The sequence below is a fragment of the Canis aureus genome, chromosome 15, assembly GCF_053574225.1.
Source record: "Canis aureus isolate CA01 chromosome 15, VMU_Caureus_v.1.0, whole genome shotgun sequence".
NCBI classification, from domain to species: Eukaryota; Metazoa; Chordata; class Mammalia; order Carnivora; family Canidae; genus Canis; species Canis aureus.
In genome coordinates, this window is record NC_135625.1 from 51,702,184 (window position 1) to 51,728,300 (window position 26,117).

Sequence of the window (26,117 nt, forward strand, 5' to 3'; positions counted from 1 at the left end):
GTGGCCTGAGCCTCTTCCTAGCTGATTCTTCTTTTTTCTTCTCTCCTTTCCTAGATATCAGACCTGCATCCTGTTCTTGAGACTTCTGTGCCTCCCCATTATCTTTCACAGACATGACCCCCAGTCAATCTCTTAGGCTTCCAGCTCCTACTTGGTGTGCTTCCTGGAGGACCTTACCAACACACAGGCCTCCTCTCTAGGCCACTCTGTTTCCCTGCCACCAGGCCCTGGGAATATCTCTTGCTCTGATTCCTCCCAGGGCTGATTCTTGGGTGACTTGCTCTCTGTCTTCATTTTTTCTCCCAAATGAATGTGTGTGCTCTGGAAGACCCAAATCAGGTTCTTCTCATTTGGGATCCTGTTGGGCCTGTGGATGCTGCACCAGGTAGGCACTTCATGAACTTGTTTAGCTGCAAATGTGTGCAGCCACCTAGGGACTGTAAGCTATGTTCTGGAGGCAGTGAAGAGGGACCACCAAGAAAGGAGTTGGCTGAGGCTGGACAGGTTTGGGGGAGCAGAAATAAAGGGTCAATCTGGGATCATGACCTGAGAAGAAGGCAGCTGCTTAAACAACGGAGCCACCCAGGTGCTCCAGCAACCATGTTTTAAAGTGTAATTTTGGAAAAGACAAAATTTTCAAGACCTGCAGATTTGAAGTTCCACAGATGGGAAAAGAATTTTAGTTTTGAATTGTGAGATTTCAAGCTGGAAGGTCTTTGAAGAGAATCTGGGAGCCCAGCACCTGGGTCTCTGGCAGTGGCTGTTTTCTGCCATTGGAAAACTGGTCTAGACCCCAACCCCATCTACCCCGCAGTGCAGGTGACAGACCCTTCTGCAGGTAAGTAGCCAGGCCCACGCTCCTCCTTTAGAAGGAGGCAAATCTTATTCCTGCCTTCCCTGCAGAGCAGAGCCCTGGGCAGGGCTTGCAATGGGATGCCCTGACCTTGGGAGAGGGAAGGGCCTGGCCTTGAAGGGGGTGTACAGGGCTGTGGGGCTGTGGAGGGTGGCGGGTGATGGGAGCGGAAGGCCCTGACTCTTTATAGCCCAACCCGGAGTTGTTCAGTGTGAGCTGGAAGTGCCCCGCCCTCCCCACTATGAGCAGCTTCCTTCCTGCCTGCTGGCAAGGCCTGGGTGGGGAGCGGAGGGGAAAGGAGGGAAGGGAAGGGGGGGAAGCCAGCAGAGGGAGGGGAGCAGTCCTTCAGCTCAGGAGCCTCTGTCTGATGTAACTCCTCTGTTCTGGGAAGTTGGGTTGGGAGCAGAGAGATTGGCTCAGCTTCCCGACTGCAAGGTGGAGCTGGATATTTCCGGAGGGGCTTTGGCCCGGGTCTGGGGTATTTAGGTCAGGCAGTGGGAGATGTTGCCTGTCTAAAAGGGACTCCTTAGCTGGCACTGGGGTGCCATAGTGCGACCCCAACCTTTCTTGAGGAAGCCACATGAGGGCAGCAGAGAGCTGAAGAGAAGAGGTTGGAGCAAAGGCACCCGTTAGGCACCCCTAGACAATGATGCCCAGAATGAGCAGGGGTCAGTGGCACATGCTTCTGGGCCCACCTGTGGTGGGGGTTCATATTAATCCTCTGGGACCCTGAAGTGGTTCATTTACATAAACCTGAGGTCCTGATGATGACTTTGTGACCAGCCCACCCCAAGAAAACAGGGGTATCCTCTCTTGGGAAACTATCCTGCTTCTGTACACCAGGTATGGTGAACTGAAGGCACCAGGAGCACGTTCAGCACAGCTGGAGGCATGAGCATCAGGTGCTGCGGCTCCTGAGGGAGGAGGCAGCTGCTGGGGAGTTGTGGGAAGGGTCTGGGGTCTCCTCTGGTGCTTAGATGCTGCCCCAGTCCCACAGGTAGGCTCTGCAGGGTACATTGACCCTGTTCTGGATACCTTTCTGTTCATGGCTTTCAGACTGGCAGGAAAGTCAGGGGGTAGAGAGAGATCTTTGAGAATCCTAATATCTTGCCCTGAGTGACCAGTGACTGTCAGCTTTTGGGAGCTACTGCAGAGTTTGCACTAACTTCCTGAGAGAGACCTGGGTATCTTCAGGCCCTGACTCTCCTGGAGGATTAGATTTTGTCTTCTGAGCCACAGCCCCAGTGGATTTTATGCCTGTGCCTGTGTGTGTGTTGTAAGGAGGAGTATGTGTGTGTGAATGGAGGTGTGTGAGTATGTGTGTATATGAGCGAATATGTATGTGTATGTGTGTATATGTATAAACACACACATGTATGTGTCCTTGGGCAGTGTTTCCTTGAGCCCCCTCCTTGATCTGCCTCCTCTTCTGTTCTCTGTCCCTTCAAAGCTAATTTGGACTTAGAATATCATGGATATGAATGTTTTCACATCTATGGGGACTTGAAACTGCCCTTTGTTCTTGGGATCCAGAGTGAAAATGACAAGTTTTTAGAGTCAAGCTGAGGTCTCCCGAATGACGATCATGGGGGCCCCTGAGTTGGGCCATGGGGGCTCCTCATGGAAGGCCATAGTTGTCTGCAATCAGTCTGATAAGCTTGTTTCCTTGCCCCTCCTCCCTCCTCTCCTCTCTCTGCTCCAGTCTTTCAGCCTGACCTAGCTTCCTGGTGGGGTTGTGCTATGGTTCTGGGTCTCTTGAGAACTGGGGCTTTGAGCAACAAGTGTGCCCAGCATGGAAATTTCATAGCAACCATCATGAGGACTGGCTGGACAGGGCCCCTTTCCCCTACGTCTCAGGTGCCCTGAGGAGGGACCAGGCTCTGTCTCCAATCCAGGGTGAGAGAAGAAGCCTATAGATCCTAAAGATCGATTTGTGAAACTCTGATTAGAGACCCTGACCCCAAACCCTGATACATCTTTAACCATTGTGTTGTCTTCCTGCCCTCCCAATTGGATTGTAAGCCCCTTGACTCCCATGACCAGCTAACTAGGTGTTTCTGGTATATTTGCTGTTGATGATGATCTGGACCTTTCTGGGGTTCTCATTCTGCTGTCTGGCTTCCTAAATTCCAGCCTAGGGTGCTATAGGAACTGGCCAACCTCAGTGTCTAGAGGAGCCTGATTTAGATGTTGTTCTGTCTCATGCATCCAGAAGAGGGAGTGCCTGAGCTTTTCTTTTCCAGGAGAGAAAAACTGAATCCTCTGTTTTGGACATTCTGGGCCCATGCACATAATCGGCCTCTGTATCACCTTCACACCCTCACCAAATTTATCTTCATACAAGAAGGCCCCACTCTGGACTGCTATTATGCAGAGGGACAGAGATGAGATGTCCTGACCACTCAGCCGTATTTTCCCTAAGCCCTGCCTTGTAAAGCCTTCCCTTCTCTCCAGCTGTAAAACAACCTCTTCCCACTCTGACGTCAAAACACTTATGGTTTGTGCCACTTCTTGCCACTTGGGATCTAAGACCACGTGACATCTCTTGTCTGCCATTCATGGTATTTAGCCCCTCCGGTATATTATCTATTCACGTGTGAGCATTTTTTCTTCCCAACTAATTACAAACTTTTCAGGGTCCAGGGGCTAGATTGTATGTCCTGTATTTCTTTAGGGCTCTCTTACAGCATGGAGCACATAAAGAGTGATGGGTAATCATTTGTGAGTAGACTGGGGAGATGTTGGAGTGGAAGATCTGGTTGGACCCGAGTTCTCTTTTCTAGTCCTTCATGTTGGTTGATATTCATGGGGTAGGATAGCTAACCCTCCACAGGATGTGGAGCTAGTTTTGGATTAGCATTCCCATGCTCATCCTCCCAAGCTGGGGTAGGCTCTGAATTCTGTCTGATGAATTTAGCAGAATGAATAGGGAATAGTTCTGGAGAGCTGACATAGCCATCTCTGGATCTAGAATTCTCTGGGTCTTGTATCTCCTCTCTCTCTCTCTCTCTCTCTCACACACACACACACATATATAGACACACACACCCCTTGAATTCCTGATTTCTTTCAGCTCTTGTTATATGTGGCATATAGTCCTTGACCTGGCCTGGTGTGTGGGGTGGGAAACCACTTAACTAAGAACCAGGAGACCTGCTTCTTACGCAGCTCTGTTTCTAACTTGTGGCATAAAGTTGAGGAAAGTCTGCATTGCTCTGAATCTGTTTTCTCATCTAAAATATGAAAGTGTTCCCTTCTGGCTCTATTATTTCATAAAGCAACGCAAACCCCCAGGAAAAAGCCAAACAATTTCAAATGTAAAGTTCAGGGGAGGATTCATATCTTTTCCTTGATGACTTGGGTAGGGGTGAGGGAGGAAGGCACTTTCTGGGCATATGGAAGTGAGACCCAAGGCTTCTTAGCACCAATTGGCAAAGCCAGCTCTTGCTTCACCAGATGCTGCCTCCTGGAGCTACTGTCCAGCTACAAAAGCATTTTCATGGTTTGAGGTGACTGTGTAGTTCACGGTGTCCGGAGAAGGGCCCCTCTCTCGCTCACCTGAGCTGCCCTCCCTGGTTTCCTGCCGAGCCTGGCATGGAAGGCTTTCAGCACCTTGGACAGAGACAGAGCTCCAAATCGCGGGACCTGAGCAGCCAAGAGAGTTTGGGCTCTCCTGCCAAGCCAGCTTCCCTGGCAGGGTGGCACTGAGGCGTGATTTGATTTAATATTTTTTAGTACTTCAGGACACCCCCCGAAAACTCCCCCCAATCTATGTCAAACAGTGCACTGGTTCTGCAAACTCTGAGAGCATTATTTATTTATTTTTTTTTAATTATTTTTTTTAATTTTTATTTATTTATGATAGTTACAGAGAGAGAGAGAGAGAGGCAGAGACACAGGCAGAGGGAGAAGCAGGCTCCATGCACCCGGAGCCTGATGTGGGATTCGATCCCGGGTCTCCAGGATCGCGCCCTGGGCCGAAGGCAGGCGCCAAACCACTGCGCCACCCAGGGATCCCTGAGAGCATTATTTAAAAACAACAGCAGCAGCAGTAACTATATATCCTAGAACAATGTCAGGTACATAGTAGGTGCTTAGTAAATAATTATTTTAAAGGAACACAGGTAAATTCAGCCTCTAGACAAGTGCCCTAGACCCCCGTTTGTAACCAGGTTCTCTCTCCCTATCAGTGCCTCCTATATTGTAATTCTGCAGCTTCTACTGCTTGCTAAGTTCTGGAGCCTCCCTGAGGCCCCTGCTAGTGTCTGAGGAGGCTGAGCTCCATTCTTAAATCATCCTTAGGAAGAGATGGCTGTTAAGTTCTCAGGTAGAGGAAATTTAAACTGTCTTCCCTTCCTTGTCATTTGGGGGTACACAGATTGGTGGGAGGACTCCACATCTGATTCCAGTTGAAATTTTGCTTAATGAAAATGTTCACTCCCTTCTTTTGTGTCCAAGAGAAGCCTGTCCATCCAGAAGGACCCAGCCTTCCCAGGAAACCCTCCTGGCTGCCCTAACCCACTTAGAGCCCCCCCGTCCTCTGAACTCCCCTGCATCTATTATCAGTGATACAGTATCACACCAGATTGTTTTCATGACATTCATGCTCATTAGTTCTCCCCAGTTAAATTATGAACTCCTTGCAGGTGGAGTCTGTACCATATGTCTGTTTGTTTTCAGGAGACCCTACAGTGATGAACACACAGCAGGGTGCAGTGGAAGACTGATGGTTCTGAGGGTGTTCTCACCTTATATGGGTTCCCCCCCTTATTTTTGGTCTGAAATAAATATGTAGGATGGGCCGGGGTGCTGTCTGTGGAGTACTCATCGGCCTCTAGAGCACCTGGATCAGACAGCAGAGACAGGAGTTGGAGATGGAGGTGGAGATGAGTACTGAGAGAAAATGAAGAAATTGTCAATGGGTGGGGAATTTGATTGTGTAGAATTAAGGAAATTGCTCACTGTTGGGGCCAGAAGGGATCTCAGAGATCAGCTGGTTTGTTCTCCTCATTTTACAGGTAGGGAAAGTGAGATTTAATGATCCTCCTAAAGTTACACAACAAATGAGCCCCTTTCCATCACCTCTGACCTGGTTCATCTTTGACCTCTCTCTCCTGGACTGCTGCATATCTCGCCGAGGCAGATTATATTTTTTCCAAGATGGTTGTGTCAATAGATACCATCACACTTGTTTTTCTTATGTTGTGACACTCCTCCATTGAGAGGTAGGGGTCTTTGTTCCTCTCTTTGAATCTGATGGGTAGAAGTTATTTTACGTGACTTTTGAGTCTATGTTATTAAAGGTGGTGCAGCTCTTGCCTGGACCTCTTTCGGGACACTTTCCCTTCGACCCAGCCACCATGCTAGGAGGAAACTAGGCAGCCACAAGGAAAAGGTTGTAGGTGTTCTATTCTGGCCCCAGTCCTAGCTGTCAGCCAGCATCAACCACCAAATGTGAGTAAATGAACTTTCCAGTCCTGATATGAGGGGTACAGACACAAGTGATCCTGGCTGAATCTGCCCAAATGGCAGGGACATGGGCAAAATAAAAACTATCATTGATTAAGTCCCTGCAGTTTGCGTGGCTCTTATGCAGCAATAAGTTATTGAAACACCCCATTTTTGCCTCAGTTTTTCCAAACGATTCTGCACATTTCATGAGTTCGACAGGCTTTTATTAGATACTGACTACGTGGTAGGATCTATACAAGGAGAAGTATGATTTCTCTCTTCATGGATAGTGTGTTTCAGCTGCCACCACTGTTCCTGTGCACACACAATAAAATCCATACTCCTCAGTCCTCTACTAATGGCTCTAGTCTATCGCTCCAATGATACCACACCAAACTGTTTTGTCCCCAGACCTATCTTCATTCTCCAGTCTCAATGCGTTTGCTCTTTATTGTATTCCTTCCACTGACAGTGTTTCTGCCCTGTATCATCTCGACCTTCAAAGACCTGCTCTGAAATCTCACTTGCAGGGCCTCCCAGACTCTTCCAGTTGAAAATAAATGACACCTCCTTGTAATAATCCCACAGCAGTTAAAACACACTACATAATTTCTTTCTGCCCTCTGCCTTTCTCAAGCCTCGGTAGACTGTGAATCTCTGGAGGAGGGATCCTGGCTTATCCCTCCTATCCATAACCCCCACACCCCAGTGTTTGGCATGTAGGGACCAGGGCACAGGAAGCCCCCAGTAAGCACGTGTTGATGTGACTGGTAAGAGAACTGGAATTAGAAGTTGGGTCTCCTGAATCCTAGTGTCCAGCACCTTATTTGCTTCTTTTGATATCACCATGGCAGGGAAGAGGTCACACCAACAGCAGGTAGCAGGTTGCCAGGAGACCTTGATGATGGGCTGCAGTTGACATGATTGCTGCAGGAGGACCTGCACATGGCAGTGACTGGAGGGAGCTTTGGCTCCCGGCGAGGAGTCTGAGGTGGGTTGCCTTACCTCCCCTCCTCTATACCTCTCTTTCCTTCCTGTCTTGCTCTCAGGAAGCCCTGAGCCCCCACTTCTGGCATGGGGTGGGGGCAACATGCTGCTGCTTTGGTATTACTTTCCTCCAACCCAGTTAATATCTGAAAACATCCCCCTTCTCAGGACTCAGTTACACAGAAAAGTAAGGGCCCCCTATGCAGCCTGAGCTTCTTGCACAGCAAGGGACTGGGCTGTGTTCTACCTCCCTGGAGGTTCTGAGGAACCATTCTGCCATAACCTGTCTTTCCTGCACCCATCTGACTGGAACTGTTTCCCAGTCTCCTATGACTGTCACTTGTTCTCCTGGGTCCTATTTTGGCTGTGTCTTGCCTGGCCCACTCCTTGGTGTGTGTGTGTGTGTTTGTGTGTGTGGGGGTCCACCGGCTAGCACAGGCTTCAGTGTCTTGCTTCCTTCCAGGATGTTCTGGCTTGACTCCCTCAAACTGAGCAGGAGCAGAAAGTGGGGTGGGCAGCATGTTTTCCCCGCAGACTTTTCTCCCTAAAGTGTCTCTTTCTGGGAGATGGGAGGAGCCTACTTGTCTTGCTGTCAATACAGCCTCTCAAAAAAAAAAAAAAAAAATACAGCCTCTCTTCCCTCAGTCACAGGCTGGCTGGGGGAGAGAGTTCTTCCGTGGAATGTCCTTGCAAATGGCTCTGTGAGCCTGAAGTGGGGTGGGTGGATTCTAGTTGCTTTAGGTTTTAAGGTTGGGCACTTTCCTCTTGCTCCTTGATCTGGGGGTAATGGAAGTGGAAAGATGGTAGGTGGGGTGGCGATGCTGCTTTCCATCAGCTTCTCTGTTGCCCTTTACCTTTTGTTGCCTAGTTCCCGTGGCCCCAAGAAGGATATCTTTGGAGACACCTCACTGCCATGTCACAGCCTCTCTTCCTCGTCCCCATCTTTGGCTGTGGGAGTGGCTCAGTGGGGCTGCCTTCAGACCCTCCTCTCAATCTCCAGAAGTCAGAAAGCTGCATTCAGCTTGACTTCTGAGTCTCTCTCTCTCTCTCTGTGTGTGTGTGTGTGTGTGTGTGTGTGAGTGAGAGAGAGAGAGAGAGAGAGAGAGAGAGAGAGGTGTGTGTGTGGGGAGATTTGTCTCTCCTTAGCCTAAGGGAACAGCTCTCTTCTCACCTGCCTCTGCACAGGAGGGCTATTCTGTGTCTGGTCCCTTCTCTTTTGGGAGGACCAAGGGTGCCTCTGATTTCTTCATCCTCCCATGAGATAAGAGCAGAGGTCTGTCTTGGGAAACTCATCCCACAATGTGGACAGTTGGCCGGGCCTGATGGCCAGCTCCCTTCTCTTTGGCCTTAGTCTGGAGAGAAGGCAATGGTGCAGACAACCTCCCTCCTCCACCCCCCCGCTCCATATCCCCTCTTCTGGTGCCTGTCCATGCTGCAGGCCTTTCTTCGCTCTCTCAATCCCTCAGCCTGGAGGGGAAGACACCCAACTCAAACTCAGAATCAGCTTGGACTTAGGGCAGGCCACTTAGCATCCAGGAGTGGCCTTTGGGGTGGGGAGGGGCTGGGCAGGACCCAGATGGGTTGGTGTGCCTAATGCCAGGTCACAAAAGGGGAGTGGTGCTACAGAGGGCCAAGGGCATCTCGGAGTGAGGAAGTGCCGGAGGTGGAGAGGGCCGAGGGGAGGGGATGACTGTACAGGCAAGAGCCTCTGGTCTTTTTTAGCATCAGCTGGTGGAGCCACCTCCTTCTCTCCCACTGGCTGCCTCCCTGAGTCACTGCCCACCCACCAGCAAATAAAAAAGAGGTGTCATCTGCTGGCCAATGGCCCCATCTGGCCCCAATGTTTGCATCTTTTTGCTCCCAGGTGGAAGGTTAGAGTCTGGGTAGGGTGGTCTTGCCAAGACCTCTTCCTCTGGGCCTTTCTCCTTCCAGACTCTGCTTCCTTCTTTACCCTTTATTACTCCCCTCCCCCTACAGCCCTTGATGGTTCTCCCGGTGACAAGACCCACCCCCTTGCTCCATGGACGGAGGCAGCTGCAAGCCCTCAGGGGCCCCCACATGGCCCCATCCATCTAACCGGGTCTCAGATCTGAGCTGCAGGGGAGGGGACCCACGGCTGGCTGGCCGCTCAGCTGCGGACTCCTCCCCACCGGCCAGCTCAGCTGTCAACACTAGGCCTCCGTGCCCTGGCCTTCACAGGGCCCTGCCAGGCAGCTCAGGCCGGGAACACCGTGCCCCAGAGACCCTCGATCAGACCCAGGCAGGCGGTGGGCAGCCGGCGGGCAGACACTGGGCCTGCCCTTGAGCATCCTCAGGCCTCCTTGTCTAAATAAGGGAGCTGCAGCTGGAGCGAGCCAGCTGGCCGGGGGGGAGGGGCCTGCGGCTGGGCCAGGGTTTTCCGAGGGGCTGGGCCGACGCAGCGCCGCAGAGCCCCGAACCCGCCACGGATTGGGCCTGCGAGGCTTGCCGAGGCTGGCCGGTGCTGCAGAGGGAGGGAGAGCCACTAGCACAAGGGGATCCCCAGGCTGGAACCTTGCGCTCAGGGGCCTATCTTTGATCTCGTAGCCAGGAGGCTGCAACTCGTGTCAGAATGTACCTCTCTTTGCAGGAGAGCCCCCGAATAACCCCAAGAGGGCTGTGTGTGTGTGTGTGTGTGTGTGTTCGGGGGTCGCCCCTGCTCTGAGTGCGTGCCCTCCTATGTCTCATCTAACCTGATTCAAATCACTCTCCACCCGGGGCCTCCAGATTATCTTGCCCTTCACATTTCCCGGGTCTCCGCTGACCCTGGGCTCATCCTCCCAGGGCCCAAGTCTCGTCCATGTCGCCTACAGCAGGCTATGTGCGCCTGTTGTGTCTACCCAGACGGTGCTTGGTGCGGTGGGCGACCAGGGCGTTAAGGGACCAGCCTACTCCAAGTCAGGTTCCTCAGCTCCTCCAGTCGGGGGTGGGGGTGGAACCCCCCCAGTCCCCTCCTTGGCCGTCTCAAGGCCTGTCGTCGCACCTGTCCTTACTGTTCCTCTACCTAAGGGCCCCTTCCCCCTCTGTGGAGCGCGCGAGTCCCGGGGGCTTTTGGGCTGAGCTGGGGGCTGGGGTGGGGGAGCCCTCGGCGCTGCTCAGCCAATGGAAAGGGCGGGCGCGCGGGGTGTGTGTGGGGGGGGAAGAGGGCGGTGCTGCGGGCGCGCGGCGAGCGGGAGGGGGCCGGGAGGCGGGGGCCGGAGCCCGAGGGGCGCGCGCCGCGTTAACCCTTCCGCCGCCGGGCCGAGCCGCAGGCGCAGCCGGAGCCGCGGGCGCCGGAGCGGCTGTCGGCGCGGCGGGCGGGAGCCGGGAGCCCGGCGCTCGGGCGGCGGAGCGCAGCGCGGGGACGCGGCGGAGCAGGGCCCGTGTCTCGGCGGGGGCCGGCAGACAGGTGTGCGGGCGGCCGGGCGGCCCGAGCTCAGGCGGCTCCAGGCCCGGCCCGCGGTCAGGAGCCGGGAGCCGAGCGGGGACCCCGCGCCCGCAACCTAGTCCCGGCCCCGCCCGTGCTCTGCTTGGCCGCGGGGTGCGGGGATCACGGCCGGGCCGGGCCACCCGAAGCCTGTGTTGGGCCGGGCCGGGCCGGGGTGGGTGGGGGCCCGCCCGGCCCGCCCATGGGCTCAGGATGCCGGTGCGGAGGGGCCATGTCGCGCCGCAGAACACCTTCCTGGACACCATCATCCGCAAGTTTGAGGGCCAGAGTGAGTGGGGGAGGGGGCTAACGGGGAGGGGGCTCTGGGGGCGGGCCGAGCTCTCCGGAGTGTGAATGGAGGGGCGTGCCCGGGGCCGTGTGCAACGGGCTAGTGCAAGTCAATGGGGTCTGTTGGCCTCTAGGCGCCGGCCGGGAGTCGGGAGGGCAAGGATTGGTGCGGGGGGCTGTGGGTTTGGGGCCATTGGGACTGTATTGGGGCGCAGGGCAGGAGGTTCAGCTCAGGCTTGCTGATCCGGGAGTGTGTGTGACATCTCAAGTGTGCAGATATCCCTAACTCTGGATGCCTGGATGTGGATGGGGCTGTGTGGGGGCAGGGACAGGAGGAGGAATATGGTCCAAACTGTGAGATACTAAGTACTGCGCCTAAGACGTCTTGACTGTGTTTCTGAGAAACTGAGAACCAAGAGCTTAGAGTGAGTGCCTAACCTGCTCTTGGAGTGTGTACATGGCACCCATGAGTTAGGTCCTGCATGGACAGTGGGGAGGTATCTTTGACAGCTACAAACTGTGGACTCCCAGATGAGGGTGTCATGGTCTGAAGCTGGGCTTTAAGGCTCTAACAGGCCCAATGCAGTGTCCCCCTTTTTGCTGCTTTTCCTGTTCTGAGCTCCTTTATGGGAACTACAGTACCCCTAAGGCTGGCCCAGTAGGGGAGGCTTCCAGAAGTGTCCCAGGCTAGGTGAATGTTCTGGCGTGGGTGTTTGATCCTCCCAGCATGCGTGTGTCTGTCTCCAAGGCTGCATGTGCCATGGTGGGCGTGACTGCCAAGGGCCCTGGGAGCAGGAGCGGGTGACATTCCTTGCCCATGACCCCGTGAGCACAGGACAACGTGTGCTTGTAACTGTGGTGGGGGGAGGGAGGGATCAGTTCTGATGGGCAGCATTGTCTGAAGCAGAGGAACAAGATGATCCTGAGGGGGAGGAGACTGACACGGTAGAGGGCCACAAGGTGGGGTCTTTCCTTCTCACAAGCTCCAGAAGGCTGAGGAGCTGGGTATGGAAAGAATCTGGGGCTAGGATCTGGGGGGCTCCGCTTCTGGCCCCACCTCTGCCATTGACTGCCATGTGACCTTGAGGGACTTTCTTCCTTATCTGAATCTCAGTTTCCACATCTGGGAAGGAGGGGGTGGCCGAAGGAGCCTTTCAGATCCCTTCTGAGATTCCAGGAGCTCAGGGAAGGGACGGGGGTAGGGCCTGCCTTCTAAGAAACTCGCTCTTCTCTCTCTGGGCCTAGGAGCTGGTTTCTCTTCTCCAAAGCTGGTGTATGTGGCTGGTAGTTGGGACTGCCTTAGGCTCAGGTGGAGATGGAGGCCAAGTCAGGGGTCTTTTGATGTGACAGGGAACCCTGACTCTTGAGGTTGATGGCTGCCTGGGAGTTTTGGGGGATTGGTGAACTGACCTAAAGACCCAACTTCAAAAAGTAACTTCCTGGAGCCAGGGTAAGGGAGGGCTTAGGAAAGCAGCCAGCCTGGGGGGAGGGGGGGGGGGGCCCTTGCTGCAGCTGCAAATCTTGCCCATGGGATTGCCAGGGCTGCAGCTTGAGGGCTGTGTCCACTGGAAAGGGAGGGGGCAGAGTTCCAACTGCCACCAAAAGCCCTAGCATTAAAGGCCAAAGTGGCCGGAAACTTCTGTGTTTATAAAAAGCTTTTATCCCAGAGCATCTTCCCTGGCACCAGCTGGGTCTGCTGCCTGCCTGCTGCTCACCTGCCAGCCTGGCTCTTGGGGCAGGTGTGGAGGGGGTGAGCTGTCTCTAGATGAATTGGGTCTATAGGGGCACCTCTCCTTATGGGGGCCTCACTTCCTGGCAGTAGATCCCTTTCTTGGATCTGTCTTCTTAGAAGTGGGCCACTGTCTCAAGTCCATCCCTGGTTCCCGTATTTCCAGGGATTGGAGGTGCAGGTCCCTTTCCTTGCTCCCTATGACCTTGGGCTTCTGCCTGTGACCCTCAGTTATTTCTTCTGCCAGACCTAGCTTCAAAAACTGGCTCTTTTACAAGCTGCAAGATGTGGGCATGGCTCTGAACTTCTTTTGAGCCTATTTCTTCATCTATGAAACAAAGATAGTGATGACTACCTTCTGGGGTTGTAGGAGTATTAAATGAGAGAAAGCATTGCAGGTGCTCACGTGGTACTACTTCCCTCTTCCCCTTTAGAGCGCCCACTCTTCAGCCTCTGGCTGCCCTTGGAGGGGCGCGTAAGTCCCGGGAAGTACTGACCTGCTGGGTCCGCAGATACTTGGGGGAGTGATTTCCTAAGGATCCCCGGGGTAAGGAGTGCCCAGTGGGCGCCCCCGCCCCCAGTCTAGAGATCAGGGGTCAGGAAGAGAAGCCGGAGGACCTGATGCAAAGGGAAGGCTAGCCGCCATCTCTGGCCCTTTCCAGGCTCCCTCTCCAGGCCCAGTGTTTATCCCTCCGCCGCGGCTGCTGACACGCGTTGCTGACACCCGCCCAGGCTGGCCTCGGCCCCGGGCGCGGAGGGGGCGGGGGGCCGCTGGCAGGCTGCCCGGGGGAAGCCACGCAGCCTGCCCGCGGGCCAGGAGGGGGAGGGGGCGCGTCGCCGGGGCCGGGTCGGCCGAGGCACCTGTGTCGGGGGCACAGCTGCGTTCGCCTCCTGCTGGGGACCCCAGTCCCCGCCGTGCTTCCTGGGGGCGGGGAGTCCCGAGGCGGGTGGCTGTGTGTAACTAGAGAATGCGGGGGGGGGGGGGGGGGAGGCTGGGAGCCCCGAGGCAGGGGTCCCTGCTCACGTGCCTGCTCATCCCGCCCCCCAGGCCGCAAGTTCATCATCGCCAACGCTCGGGTGGAGAACTGCGCCGTCATCTACTGCAACGACGGCTTCTGCGAGCTGTGCGGCTACTCGCGGGCCGAGGTGATGCAGCGGCCCTGCACCTGCGACTTCCTGCACGGGCCGCGCACGCAGCGCCGTGCGGCCGCGCAGATCGCGCAGGCCCTGCTGGGCGCGGAGGAGCGCAAAGTGGAGATCGCCTTCTACCGGAAGGATGGTAGGCGCGGGCGGGGGCGGGGCCGCTACGAGGGGGCGGGGCCGCGAGGGACAGGGCTGGGGCAGGGTCGGCGGGATCCGGGAGGCCGGAGGGTGGGGAGACCCAGCGAGTATCCTGGAGGCGTGACCCCAACTGGGGCCACTGCTGGGAGCCAGGTGGCAGGCGCGGGCTGGGCACTGGGGCTGCAGGACGGTGTGGGTCTCTTCACCTCACGCACTCTGGCCGGATGATTTTCGGGGTGGCCAAGGGGTTGTTTGGCTGTGAGTCTGGCGCCTTTGGTTTCTCCCTCCCTGGACAAACGTGGGCAGGAGTTTGACAGGGCTGGGATGGCAGATGCGTGGAGGGAATTGATAGAAAGTTAGCTTGGCGGCTGGGAGGTCACTTTCTGCTACAGGCAGGTGTGGTCTAGGGCGGCCCCCTGCCAGGTGATCTGGGAGATATCTCTGAGGGCAAGGCAAAGGGGGGGAATGTAGGACTTTGGCTGGCTCTCTGCGGCCCATGTCCTGCCCCTCTCTCTTAAACTGCACCTGGTGGGAGGTGTATGCCTCTCCCCACAACTTCAGTTCACTTTGTGTCATCTCTCCAGCCGGCCCACCACCCCCTCCTGCGCCAGGTGTTTCTGCTCAGCCACTGCCTCCTAGCCCAGCTGCTCTGGGCTTCCGGAAACTGGATAAACAGAGCCCTGGGCGGGGCGCACTGTGCCTGCCCCGGATGGAGTGGGTTCTGCTCCAGGAGGGCAGTGAAGAGGCTTGGGGAGCCTCACAGGTATCAGAGGGCTGGGGAGGTGATTCCAAAAGGGCCACTGGACTGGCCATGGATGCCCAAACTCTGCTACTCAGTAGTATGTGTGATGAGCATTTACTGAACCCTTATGAGCCAGGTGCAGTGCTAGGGTCTTGTAGATGGAGCAGTGAACTAGAAAGAGAAGGTTCCTGCTAGAAGGGAGCTTCTCTGCTGTAGAGGGCACTCTTTACCTTTCCCTGGGGGCAGGCAAAGTGAGCCAGCAGTCCCTGTATGCACCTGGCCCTGGCCCTGGCCCTTGAATATCCCCTGTATGCCCAGAGTCCGCTGAAGTTGCCCTGTAAAGGCTGATCTCTCCATGACCCTGTTTTTGTAGGCGTGCACAGCCTGTGATATCACTGGACAGCATTAGAGGGGCTACTATCACTGGGGCCCTGTGAAAGAGAGTTTGCTTATAGAAAATTGGGATTCTGGCTGGGAGACAGGGCCCAGGAGACTAGATGCAAACTCTGAGGGCAGGGCCTTCTGTCTGTTTTTTCACAAAAGTCTCCCCAGAACCATAATCAGAGCAGATTGGTATCTGCTGGGCCATCTAGTGCTAGCTAGCATGGGTGGGTGGCTCCTGTGTACTGGATGCAGGGCTAAATGTTTCACTTATGTTATCTCGTGGAATCCTTACAAGAACCCTGGGAAGTAGATACTATTTTAATCTCCATTTTATGGATGAGGAAACTGAACTTCAGGGAAATTAAGAAACTTCACCAAAATCACACAGTTAGAAAGTGGCAGAGCTGGGAATGGAACCATGTGTGTCTGACCAGAGCCCTACCCATTCTCAGTCTGTTGGCACATATTAAAAATGACCGCAGTTACAGGCATATCTACATCCTGCACATTACTTTATGTGCAATTTTATTTCAAGTCATTGGTATGATGAAAAGAATGCAGATACATAAGTCCTGAATTTGTGTAGTATGGGACCTTGGTTACTGCCTTGAGCCTGTTTCTTTTTTTTTTTTTAATTTTTTATTTATTTATAATAGTCACACAGAAAGAGAGAGAGAGAGAGGCAGAGACACAGGCAGAGGGAGGAGCAGGCTCCATGCACCGGGAGCCCGATGTGGGATTCGATCCCAGGTCTCCAGGATTGCGCCCTGGGCCAAAGACAGGCGCTAAACCGCTGCGCCACCCAGGGATCCCGAGCCTGTTTCTACTTCTAGGATAATGCACTTGCTCAGTCCTTGGCAACAGGGGCCTGGGTGCTTCTGTCTTCCTCATAATGTTTGGGGAGCTGGCCTTCTCTCTTGCCTCAGGCTTGCTCCTTTGGTAGAAGATAGCCAGGGGACCCCTCCTTGCAGAGGTGCTATCATGAAATCTTGGTGACCTTGAGGGATCACTTAATCCAGCCCACTTGAGTTACAGGTGGAGAAACTGAGAAGCAGAGGTCCAGTTACCAGTTAATCAGTGGACAAAGTAGGACTAGAACCCAGGCCCCCTGCCCAAGTTGAGATTGTTTCCTCCCTCTAGTTACTACTCCAAATGGGGCTGCCACCCAGAAAATTGTATGCCAGTCATCTCTGTGGCCAACCCTCAGATCATGTCTCCTACCCTCAGATCATGTGGGTCCCCATTTGTCCTGGCACTTGAGGTCTAGGATGCTGACAGGTCTCCTCTGCCTCCCTTCCCTCTGCCTTGAAACAGTCCCTCGGGCGGATTCCTGTGGCCTGACCTGTGCTATGTACAAGTGTGCATGTGAGCTCACACCTTTGTGCATCAGCATGATAAGGGAGGCAGAGGTGAGGAATGCCCATGCCACCACTTGTTTCTGCCCAGGCCTTTTTCTGGGTCTCTGTCTGGGCCAGCCACAGGAGAGTGGGTCCCTGGGCTTCTGCCCCAGGAAGGTGGGTGACTGGGAAGGAGGCGGGGCCTCTTGCTGGCAGGCGCCACTGTGGACAGCTGTGCTGTGTCGGTGCCTCTAGCCTAGTCTGTGCAGTATCAGGGCCTGGAGCCAGACAGCCCCATTATTTAGGTGCTGGGACTGCTGGGAGATGGGGAGGCCTGACTGGGGGGGGGCGGGCATGAGCAGGAGGGAGAGACCAGTGAGGGAGAAATTCACTGGTCTCGTGTCCGAGGCCCTTAACACCAGGCCCAGTATTAAGGTGGAACTGGGAATAGAGCCAGCAGCATGGGGCTGGCAGGTGGTAGCAACCCTGTGGGGCCCCGGGGCCAGGTCTTGGCAGCAGGTGCTGCTGCTGCACACCTGTGTCCTTATGTGTTTTTGGAGGGTGGGCTGTGGGTCCCTTGGAGCATGGCTCCTTCTCACTTGCTCCCCTCATCTGCCAGATCTCAGGGAGGTGCCCTGTTCTCTGTCCCTTTTGTTCTCTCTGCTCTTTGTTTTCATCTCTGCACCTCCCACCGAGTGAGTTCCCTTAGCCTGGCTGCCTGAGCTCCTAGGCTCTGCTCCTCTTCCTCTCCAGGTGTTGGCCTCCCTGCCTCTCTGCCAATGCCTGCCCCTTTGGTCTTTATCTCTTTCTCCTTGCACCTGTGTCTGCTCTTCCTTCAGCACACCTGAGCCTTCCTCCTCGCCTCTCTTCCTCTGCTCCTCTGGGCTGTATCTGGAAATCTCTCTCTGGTTCCCCATACCTCTGCCTGTTCTGGCCCAGTCTCTGTGTCCCCGTGTCCCCAGGAGCCTGTGCGTGGGTGGGGATGAGGGTGTCTCTAGAGAAGAGTCTGCCGGCTTCTCCATTCCAGCTGCAGGCCGGTTGCCATGGTAACAGGGTCAGAGGGCCCCCACTGCAACAGCAGAGCTGTGGGCTGGGGGAAGGGCGCAGACCATTGGGCCAGCCTGCTCATCCTCCCAGTGGGGAGCCAGAGACCTGGTGGTGGCCCCACACCCACTGGTCTGTGATCCCCAGACTCAGACCTCAGCTTCCCAGGTGCTTGGGCAGGTAGTTCTGGTACCAGCGACCCTCCACATGCCCCAGGCCATTTCCTCTTTCCTTCCTGTTCCCTGAAATCAGACTCCTCCCTGTGATACTCCCATACTCCTCCCTGCTCCCTCAAGGCTGTCCCCTCCCCAAGCTCGGACACCCACCCTCTCTGCCCTGCCAGGTCAGGATCCTCAGGCCTCCAGGCCCCAATCACTTGGGTTGCTAGTGAAGGGGCCCCTAGGTTTGTTGAGGCTGGGCAGGCTGGCCAGAGGTGGGTACCTAGGTGCGTCGTGTGTCCTTGCGATGGGAGCAGACCAGAGCAATCTATGGAGGAATGAGGTTAGACACTGTAATACCCTTTTCAGGGGGCAGAAGCCTCAGGGGGGCTCCCTTCACGTTGGGCCTTCCGTTTATGGCCTAGGTGTATGGGATATGGGGCTGGTGAGAACCCCTGCCCCTGCCCCTGCCCCTGCCCCTGCATGGCCTCCAGGAGCAGGGCACAGAGGCCTGAGGGGCCCTGCTGTCCCCAGCCAGCACTTTCTCTTCAAGGGCTCTAGGGAAGAAGGGTCATTCCTGGCCTGCTTGGGAGCTTCCAGTCCCAGCTCCAGCCCCAGCTCCTGGCTGAAGTAGTCTGCCAGGACTGAGGGTGTCCACCACTTCTGGCCCACTCTGGGGTCTGGAGAGTGTTGGGAGGGCGGCTCCTCCGTGTTGTGTCTGCTGTAGCCCCCGGAGAGGAGCTATGTAAATATTTGTGCGGAGCGTCGTCATCTGTGAAGAAAGCAGAGTTTGGCAGAGTTTGACGGTGGCCTTGGGCTCTGGGGAGGGGGGCTATGGGCATCAGGAGGGCCAGCGTGGGGATGTGATATGGGGTGAGACTCAGCCATTTTGCTGCCTAGAAGTGGCTTCCAGGGTGGCATGACTTGAGAAGTTCCAAGAAAGCCCTTTTGCACTTAAACATCTCCTTGACAGTGCCCCAAATGCCTTCATTAGGGAGCCTTTGGCTTGGGTGGAGAATGAGCCTTGTTCGTTCTTTCTTTCTTTCTTTCTTTTTTTTTTAACTCTTTTTTTTTTTTATTGGAGTTCGATTTGCCAACATATAGCATAACACCCAGTGCTCATCCCATCAAGTGCCCCCCTCAGTGCCCGTCATCCAGTAACCCCATTCTTCCACCCACCTCCCCTTCCACTATCCCTTGTTCATTTCCCAGAGTTAGGAGTCTCTCATGTGCTGTCACCCTCACTGATATTTCCCACTCATTTTCTCTCCTTTCCCCTTATTCCCTTTCACTATTTTTTATATTCCCCAAATGAATGAGACCGTATAATGTTTGTCCTTCTCCTATTGACTTATTTTACTCAGCATGAGCCTTGTTCTTGAAGAAAATGTGCTCTCTCTCATTACCCTCCCCTTTATGCAGGGAGGAATGTGGAATTATCAGCTCCTTAGTGTGAGGGACTTTAAGAGGAACTTCTCTCCCTGACATGGGGAGGAGGGCCCAAAGAAGGGGCCTGGTGGGACACCTGAGACAGGTGATAAGAATGGGAGAGGTTCTGGATGAGCCGCTGTCCACCCCCAAGTCCCCTCTTGTCCTTAGTCTAGGAGCCCATAAAGATCTCCATGCTGCGAATTGTGGTTGGCCTCAAATGGGCCCCCCTACTATGGGCCCTAGTAGATTCATGTCTACTGGAGTAGAAACACCCTGAGAGCCAGGAATTGTCTCCTCCTTGGCCCACTTTCTCCCTCACTTAAATTCTGGATGAGGTGGCCATGCCTGACTTCCTCTTGCTAGATTATAATCTCCCTGAGGGCAGGGGGCAGTCGTGATTTGTTCTCTGTTGCACACTGGAGCTCCATACTTGCTTGTCGAATGAATGAATGAATAAATGGATGAGGCGGGAAGTGTGCTGTATTGTAGAAGCCCTATACTGGATGTTGAGGACTTGGAACAGCGTCTGGCTTAGTTATAGACTCACACCTGCTTGGCCATCAGCTGTGTGTCTGCAGGTCCTGGGCAGCAGGAGAAAGTGAGGTCAGCATCCATGTCCCCCCCCAGTGCTCCCCTCCCAGCCCTGCCCCCTGCTAGAGACCCCTCCTTCCCCAGGCTTCTGCTGGCCCCAGCTCCTGCCTCTCCCTCAAATCACTGAAGCCATGTTTGTGTTCTTGTTCTTTCTCTTTCATTTCATTTTTCTTTTTATCTTGCTCCCGGATCCCATTACCCTCCCCTTAGGCAACCATTCAGATGTACTTACTGTGAATGTGTTGTTTGCATATGTCCTCGAAAAACTTATATTTTGTCTGGATACGAATCAGCTTAACTTATGTAAATGATTTGTGCTATGTATTATATTCTGGTGTTCACTTTTTTTTTTTTTTACATGGGAGTGTACCTTGAAGTTCATCCAGTATGTTACTTGACATCTAGTCTGTAGCTTTAGAGTCCTTTTTTTCTTTGTAAAGATTTTATTTATTTATTTATTTATTTATTTATTTATTTATTTATTTATTTGAGAGAGAGAGAGAGAGAGAAAGAGAGAGGGCATGAGGGGAGAGGCAGAGGGAGAGGGAGAAGGAGATTCCTTGCTGACCAGGGAGCTTGATCCCAGGACTTTGAGATCAAGACCTGAGCTGAAGGCAGACACTTCACTGACTGAGCCAGCCAGGTGCCCCTGTAGCTTCATACTCTACTGAGGTGGGCATGCACCTCAGTTTACCTGTGCACTCTCCTGGGCAGCCATCTCCAGATTTCCTCCATAAGTAATGCTGCAGTGAACATCCACAGCCATGGCATCTTGTGGACTCATGTGAGGATATCTTTGGGATGCATCTGCAGGGGTGGAATTGCCAGATCACCAGTCATGTGGATACTTAGTTCAACTAAGGAGTGTCAGACTGTGCACCAGCATGGCTAATCCCCCACAACCTTCCTAAATAGAGTACCCGATTCCTAGTTCCCCAGGACCCTGCCACACCTGGTGTTTTGCACTTTCCTAAGTTTTGCCCATCTAATAGATGAGAGTGATAATTTGCATTTCATTGATATTGTGTGAGTCCTGGCATCTCTTCAATTGCCTTTCTCCTTTTGAGTTGGCTTCCCTGTGAGTTGACTGCTGGTTTCCTTGCTCACTTCTCTATTGAAGCTGCTGTCTTTTATTCTTGGTGATTTGCAGGAGATGCTTTTATCTTCTAGAAATACAGATGCTTACAGTTAAATATTCAATATGTGGATTCTAGATATTAATTCCCGTGGAATCTAGATGTCGCAAATATCTTCTCTCAGTCATCTGTTCAATTTATCCAACAAAGACACTTCACATTGGTACAAATTAATTGATTTTTAGCTCTGTTTGGGCTTTGGAAGTTTTGTTTAAGAAATTCTTCACCATCCTGAGGTCACAGAGGGGTCCATTTTTTTTCTAGTAATTTAATTGTTTTGCCTTTCTCAGTTGGTTTTCATCCCTTCTGAGCCTCCCTCTGTCTGTGGTGTCAAGTAGGGATCAAGTTGTATTTTTTTCTGCTAGTGAGCCAGTTTTCCCAACACACCTAGTAAACAGCTTGTTCTTTTCCATCGATTTGTGGGGCAACCTTTCCATAAGCTAATTGCCCATCTATCCATTGGTCTGTCTTTGAGCTCTGTCTTCTGTTACAAACATTTATTTGGTCTTGCATCAAAACCACACTAAAACAACAACACCGGCATTGAGTATGCTTTAGTATCTGAAAGGCAAATCTTTCCTCTTTCTTCTTCTTAAAGATTTATTTAGGTATTTATGGACCTCTTTTCCTCATGAATTTTAGAGGAAGTTTCTTGAGTTCCTGGAAAGAACACCCCAGCTAGAATTTTGGTTGGACTTAGATCAGTTTTATAGATTAATTTGGGGGAATTGACGTCTATATATTTGTCCCATCCAAGAGCCTGAACTGTCTCTCCATTTATCAGATTGTTTCTGTACCCTTTATTGGTTTAAAGTACCCCCCTCCCCGGCTTTGTGCATTTTTGGTCAATTTTAGTTACTTTATAGTTTTTGTTGCTATTACAAAAGAGACCTTATTTTTGACTAATAATTGAGTAGCTTTGTAATGGTGGAGAGAAATACTGTTTGTTTTATGGCTGACCTTGCATCTGGCAGCCTCACTGAGCTTTCTTATTTGTTCTAATTGTTTATCTGTAGATTTTGTTGATTCTTTGGGGAGGTGATCCTATCATTTGCAGATAACGCTGGTTTTGTCTGTCTATGTTTGGGTCATTGCCACGTGTTTGGCTGGTGGAATGTTCCATCTGACTTCTCAGGAGGTTGCACCTGTACTTTGTTCTTTGGAGTGTCCCAGTGTCTTGTGAGCTAGATGAATCCCGGAGGGATTACAGCTTTCCCATTAATAATTGAGAAGCCAGGGGATCCCTGGGTGGCTCAGCGGTTTAGCGCCTGCCTTTGGCCCAGGGCGTGATCCTGGAGTCCCGGGATCGAGTCCCGCATCGGGCTCCCAGCATGGAGCCTGCTTCTCCCTCCTCCTGTGTCTCTGCCTCTCTCTCTCTCTCTCTCTCTCTCTCTCTCTCTCTATCATAAATAAATAAATAAATCTTTAAAAAAATAATTGAGAAGCCGTGGCTGCCTCAGTGACTGGCGGGAGAGCTGGAATTGGGAAGACTGTTCTCAAGGCATCCCCTGGCTCTCTGGAGTATGCTAGGAGCCAAGCACAGTTCTAGAGGCTTGCAGAGCCCTGGAGGTGGGCAGGAACCCTGGATTGTTTCCTGGTAGACTGTGGCTGTATGCCCTTGCTGCCCAGCAGCAGGCTGTGTGGGAGTCATAGTGAAGAATGCTGGTAGGGGTCTGAGGTTCAGAAACATCATACCTTTGAGGCTCCTGCTCTGGTCCCCTGTTCTGATTCCTGGGCCACCTGCCTTCATGTTCCATTCTGCTTTTTTTTTTTTTTTAAGATTTTATTTATTTATTTGGAGATAGAGAGCTAAGCAGAGAGCATGAGCAGGGGTGAAGGGCAGAGGGAGAGAAGCAGACCCCTCGCTGAATAGAGAGCCCAATGTGGGGTTCGATCCCAGGACCCTGAGATCATGACCTGATCCCAAGGCAAACACTTAACCAGCTGAGCCACCCAGGTGCCCCTCCATTCTGTTGATAAGATTTTTTTAAAAATTATTTATTTATTTATTCATGAGAGGCAGAGAGAAAGAGAGAGAGAGAGAGGCAGAGGGAGAAGCAGGCTCCATGCGGGGAGCCCAATGCGGGACTCAATCCCAGGACTCCAGGATCACACCCTGGGCCAAAGGCAGATGCCAAACCAAACTACTGAGCCATTCAGGCGTCCCTGTTGATAAGATTTAATAGCACTTCAACAAAAGACACCTTGATTGTCATGGTGGTTCCAAATACTATCTAGACTCAGGATGGATTTAAAATGGGCAAATTCTGTTGCAAAAGGCCAGTTCATCTTCCTGAAAGGGAGCTTGCAAAGTGGGGAGACAGCCCTGTCCACACCCACCTAAGTGCGGGTTGCCACCCTGAGGACCAGTCCTTGGACACCTGCTTACCTGGTACCTCCTGTGAAGCCAGCCCAACCCTAGCCTCAAGGCCCCATCTTGGGTAGGGGTGCTGGGAAGAAGGAGGCTCACCCCAGAAGCCAATATACAATTATCTCCTAAATTAGAGATATAGTTTTAGAAAGAATCACATCATGGGAGCTAGATGATACAGTCATAACATCTCTGTAGAGGGGAGTCTTGTGAGTCAGGAACTGGAGGGAAGAAGGTGCTCTGGGGAGTAAGAGTGCCAGGTGAAGCTGGGGTGTACCCAAGGGGTGCTGAGGCAGCACATGGGACCCAGCAGGGATGGGAGGCCCAGGTGGGAGAGTGGGTTGGATGATCTGAAGTGGTTGGGATCAGGGGTATTCTGAAGGATTCTGGGGTAGGGTGGAGGTGGGGCAGACTTCAGGAAGTAGGAGGGAGAGGGTAAAGTTTGGAGGAGGAGACAGAGACTGGAACTGCAGAGCAGCCTTCTCTAGTGGAAAATGGCCTTGTTTCATCTTCCCAAGGTTTCTGGGGGCTGGGCAAGGTCATGGCTCTGATTAGAGACATGGGGTTCCTGGAGGTCGATGGGACTAGGACCCGGAGCTTGTCTAGAAAGAGCTCTTCTCTTGAGGCTGTTCCAGTGTCCCTGGGGAAAAGTGACACTGACAGGGCACATGCAGTGGGTTTGCAGGGAAGGGGTTGGTGGTCTGGACCCCTTAGAGGCCCCTGAGGCCCTCTGACCCTATAAAACCCTGGGAGGAGGTCAGGCTGGAAGGGCTGGTGGAGGGGTCTGTATCGTGGCTCCCCAACTCTTGCCCTGCAGTGGGCATTCTGCATCGTTCAGCTCCAGGAGTCAGGGGTGGAGGTCTCTATATCACACACACACACACACACACACACACACACACACACAAACGCACACTCTATCACGCACTCATTCACCAGCTGGCCTCTCAGGCTTCCCTATTCTCACCCCTGGGCCTGCAATGTCCCTGGCCCTCCCTAGGCCCCCGGCTACCCCTGAGAGCAGTGTGAGTGACACGGTGGCCCCTGGCCAGGAGCAGCTCCTGCTGCATCTTCCTGTCGCCGCCACCAGGCTAAATATAACCTGACACTGCACAGCCCTGGGCTGCCGGAGACAGCCTCTCTGCCTGGGGGCGGACAGGGAGGACTGGAGCCCCAGCCTCTTGCCCTCAGTGTGACTTTGGGCCCAGCTCCTCCTGCCAGGAGCCAGGCAGGGAGGAGACCTGGGTGAGGATGGCTGCCTCCCCGAGGTCACCTTCCCTGCAGGGACCCAGCACCCTGCCTCGTTACTGTTCTGGATGCTTCCACCAGGCCATCTGTCATTTCGTCTGGCACCCATCACTAGTCCCTGCAGTACGCACAGGGAGGCTGAAGCTCAGAGACTGGGTGACCTGCCCACAATCACACAGCAATTGCCCGGCTCTCCTGCTGGTTGGGGCATATCAGCTCAGCTGCAATGGGCTCTTCCCTCTGCCTGAGGGACTCTCTCTTCCCCTATCTCATGCTGGGCTCTGGATTGGGGTCCTTTTCATTCCTTGACTCAGTGAGGCCAGGTGCCAGGTCTGTCTTGTTCATGATGTCTCTGATGCTTCACGTGCATGTGCTCAGTGAACGTTCGTGGGCAATGAAGAGCCTCACTCAGAGCAGTGATGACATCTAGTTTACAGATGAGCAACCAGAGGCTCTGCCCCTAGGAGCCTGTCCAAGGACACTCAGGGTCACCTGCAGTCCTCCCATTGCCTGACTGCCTGGTGCTGCCCTGGAAGATAAGGCATGCCCCTGTTGGAACTGAGCCTGGAGCCGAGCCAAGACCAGCGGGTGCCCAGAAGTGGGAACCGGGGTTTGGGACTGTGGGTAGGGTTGGTTTGGGTGCACTGCTGGGTATGGGTTGGCACCAGTGAAAGCCGGCCCGTTCGCATTCTGGTGGGTGACTGTGGTGGTCGGGAGGAACAGTACCTGCTGTACTTGGAATGTGTCCTCTCCCCCTGCTTGTCCCTTCTCCCCTCCTTAGTGACTTGTGTGGAGCTGCACGACCTCCATGGGCTGTTAGGATCTGAGGCACAGAGGAGCCTATCAGAGTATGGCTACCAATCACCAAGGGTTTCCCCTCCCCCTGCCTCACCCCCCCAGGGCCCAGGGTGCCCCAAGCTCTGGAGGCTGGCAAAGGCTGGACCCCCACCCTTCAGGAGTCTTCAGCTGGGGCTGGGGTTTGAGGAGGATGTGACTGGGGTATTCTGTGTCCACCACGTGAGCCAGGCCGGCCCAGGGGCCTCTCCCTTTCCTCCTTTTTCCATGTATCAAGACCTCCCTTGGGCCCAGCTCCTCCTGCTTCCTATGTTGTGCCAATCATCCCTCAAGCCCTGTGGGGTAGGCATGATCTTCCCCTGTCACTGATGAGCACCTGGAGGCTCCAGGAGGGCAGGTGACTTGCCCGAGGTCATTCTGAAGCAATGAGCTGAGGCCACCTGACTCCCCAGCCTGTGCCCTTCCTTTGCATCCAGGAACCTCCTGGCCTTTCTTTGGGCAGTGTGGGGTTCCTGCTGCTCCCCTCTAGTCTGTCCCTCCCTGGACTTCTGGCGCTGGCTGCCTTGGGAGAGTGGGCCGTGCCTGCCACAGAGTGGCTCTAGGCGGAACTGCAGCCTGGCCCAGCCCTGGGCCCTGTGGCCTCTGCTGCGGGGAGCTACTTGGGGGGGGTGGCAGGCTGTTGGAAGAAGAAGCGGAAGCGGAGCGGAGCAGAGCAGAGCAGAGCGATGGGCAGGGCCCAGGGATAGGTAGGAGCTGGGCTGGGAAGGGGGAGGTACCTTCTGTGTGCTCAGTGCCAGCCCAAGGCTTCCCCGGAGGAAGCTGGAGGCAGCTGAGCCGCAGACTATGGACGTTTCTTCTCTGCTTTGA

The 26,117-nt window shown here is 53.9% G+C and overlaps 1 protein-coding gene across 4 annotated transcripts in view; it reads left to right on the forward strand.

The window, feature by feature from the left end:
• The first annotated feature begins 7,162 nt into the window (after positions 1–7,162).
• Positions 7,163–26,117, forward strand: part of KCNH2 (potassium voltage-gated channel subfamily H member 2) — a 36,552-nt gene continuing 17,597 nt past the window's right edge. The window contains exons 1-2 of one of the 4 annotated variants that reach the window (XM_077849672.1): positions 7,163–7,295; positions 13,781–14,011. In XM_077849672.1, coding sequence (XP_077705798.1) covers positions 13,882–14,011 — 130 coding nt within the window. In that variant the 5' untranslated portion in view covers positions 7,163–7,295; positions 13,781–13,881. Of the gene's footprint in view, positions 7,296–10,851; positions 11,005–13,780; positions 14,012–25,881; positions 25,997–26,117 lie in introns of those variants that run through there. The other 3 variants (XM_077849671.1, XM_077849676.1, XM_077849673.1) reach the window with 3 other exon arrangements.